Source organism: Priapulus caudatus, unplaced genomic scaffold (genome assembly GCF_000485595.1).
Source record: "Priapulus caudatus unplaced genomic scaffold, Priapulus_caudatus-5.0.1 Scaffold1190, whole genome shotgun sequence".
Taxonomy (NCBI): domain Eukaryota; kingdom Metazoa; phylum Priapulida; class Priapulimorpha; order Priapulimorphida; family Priapulidae; genus Priapulus; species Priapulus caudatus.
Genome location: NW_014578251.1, coordinates 81,877 through 84,405, shown reverse-complemented (window position 1 = coordinate 84,405; position 2,529 = coordinate 81,877). Strand labels below are relative to the sequence as shown.

The 2,529-nt window shown below is 38.7% G+C and overlaps 1 protein-coding gene across 1 annotated transcript in view; it reads left to right on the top strand.

The window, feature by feature from the left end:
- Nucleotides 1-2,529, top strand: part of LOC106815739 (autophagy-related protein 16-like) — an 11,141-nt gene that overhangs the window by 1,249 nt on the left and 7,363 nt on the right. Inside the window, exons 2-5 of the mRNA XM_014820247.1 lie at nt 802-894; nt 1,271-1,337; nt 1,875-1,980; nt 2,502-2,529. The exon at nt 2,502-2,529 is cut by the window's right edge and continues 43 nt beyond it. Coding sequence (XP_014675733.1) covers nt 802-894; nt 1,271-1,337; nt 1,875-1,980; nt 2,502-2,529 — 294 coding nt within the window. The remainder of the gene's footprint in view (nt 1-801; nt 895-1,270; nt 1,338-1,874; nt 1,981-2,501) is intronic.

Genomic DNA, 2,529 nt, shown 5'->3' with positions numbered 1-2,529 from the left:
AATTAGGCTCGGGCCAAAAACGTCCGTGTGAACGCTCGGCTCGAGCCAAATCTGGCGCGGGCTTAATTAGGCTCGGGCCAAAAACGTCCGTGTGAACGCGCCTTATTTCAATGGCTCTGGCACGGTCACCTATATATCAAGGCGCCGTGAGGCCTGTGGGAGGGGAAGTTTACGAGCCAATATCTCCGCCTAGGAGTATCGTATTGACAAGCGGTTGGTCTTGTTTTAGAGAGCAAAGAATTCTGCTTAATGCAATACTATGAAATTATTCTAGACTCGCAGGTAAAGTAGAATAATCATGTCGTGAAATAGCACTATTTTCCCGTTTTTCCGTTGTACACTCTAGGTATTATTAGCTCTTGCTGTTATGTACAATAAATCTGTATGAATTTGAATTTTGTGATCGATTCTCATCCAATGAGCAGCCTTGTGATGAAGTTCCTGTTATTGTAAGTTTTCTAATAGCTGCGATGTGTTTCTGTCAACGCTAGTCTTGCAACATTAACATTAGTCGTAAGTGTGATCTTAGCATTAACATTAGCATTAACTTTACGATGTTTCTGACAACGGCCCCCTGGTTTTTTTAAATAATTTTTAATAATGTGCATATGTTTTCATTGAGGTTTATGTCTTCTTTCTTTGTTTTCATTTGTATGTATATATATATAATATACACACAAATGAAAACAAACAATATATAATTTATATAATTATATATATATATATAATTATTACTTAGTCTGGTTGTTTATTGCTGGGCAAACTTATTTTCTGCTCAATTTAATAATGATGATTTTTCAGAATGCAGCGGGCGAAGCGCAAGGTGGAACTAGAAGATGCTGCTAAGGAAATGCAACCCGACATCAGGCTGTCCTCCGGGTCGGACACAATGTGGTACGTGTGCGAAACAACTGCTGCTGCCGAAATCCATCCGTAAACCTGTTAAACATAATGTTAAAATATAAGATGAAAAATTAATTTTCTACAAATTATTATTGGTCTGATTCGTATTAAATTTGATGAACAAGATCGCTTTATATCAAAATAGGTGATATTCTATGTTTATAGGAATGCAGTTCAATTTATCAACTGTACTATATAAAGTTATGCCTTCTTAATCTTGTACAGTTATTAGTAGTTACAATTTAGGTAGATGAGCAATGAATCTAAGTTGCACTTTACTGTCATAGCATTGCATGACCATGCGACCTTTAAAGATTTTGCATTTTGAAACCTGAGATATAAAATGTAATGCGTTTTGATTTTCCAGTCCACGGCTAGATGGCGCTTTATTCGGGGGCTTGGCAACGATACCCAGCAGAGTTCTTGCGAAACAGGTTAGTAGAGATTGCTGCTGATTGGCAGGTTAACTATCACTGATATAATACAACACAGACACTATGTTGCAAGCAACAACATGCACAGCAAGAGATTACTATTTTTCCATGTACTGTGCTGATACTATGTCTAGGGCTTGCTGGTGCATTCTCAAAAGGTCCACCACCAAGTGCCGCTATATGTATAGCTGTGGGTGCTCAGAAAAGTACTCCCACATGTGGTCGCAGTGTTGTTTGTTTAATATCTAACCAGCCCTAGAACTAGTGTCGTCGGATGAATTCTACAGAAAGTGGTAATGCTCTCCATGAGGGAGATATGTGAATTTTCTTTCTCCGGGGCGAATAAGTGACTCTTACATGTGGATACTTGTCTAGAGTATCGTTATATCCGGTGCTGTTCGCAGCAAAAGGTCAATCATAAAAACAGCATTGTGTCAAGAGCATTATTCTTGTTTCGTTGCGATTAATCCGTCGACATGCGACGCGCCGCCCCACGCTGTAGTCTAATGTACAGCGCGGCGATTCACACTGTTTCAGGAGATACACGAGGGAGAAGTTAATGCGCTTGCATTTTCGGGATCTGGCAAGATGTTTGCCACCGGGGGCGCTGATCGCAAGGTGCGTCTCTGGACAGAGTCTGGCGGTAAGTGTAGTGCCTTTACATGTAGTGTTGGTGCAAGCGTGCAGAGACGTGCACCAGAAAGGGTACAGTTGGTATCAATCTGGCTTTGTACACGTAGATCCGGTTTTATGATAGGGTTATGTTCCAGTAAAACAGGGTCATAAAATGAAAAGTTGTAAAACAAGCCGACTATATTATAATTCAATTAAATGCTATCATTCCACCCACAATGCACCACGGAAGACAACTGCATGTTTGGATTCACAGGCGTTGCTGCGATGTCTTATTTAGTTGCGATTTTTTTGTTTTAAATTTTTTAGGTAATTTTGAAAAGGTTGTTAATGTGAAAAGTCGTAAAATGGGCCATCGTAAAACTGGACCTACCTGTACTAATAAAATAAAGTAAAATTAATGAATTAAATATAATGATTTTGAGCATGAAATGAAAGGAGAGATCATTAGGAATTACTATGAAACTGATTTGTTGAGAAAATTAAAAAAAAAAAAAAAATGCGAAATGTTCTTGTGTTTATTTTTTGCAGGTGTCATAGAATCGAAAGGTATGCTGAC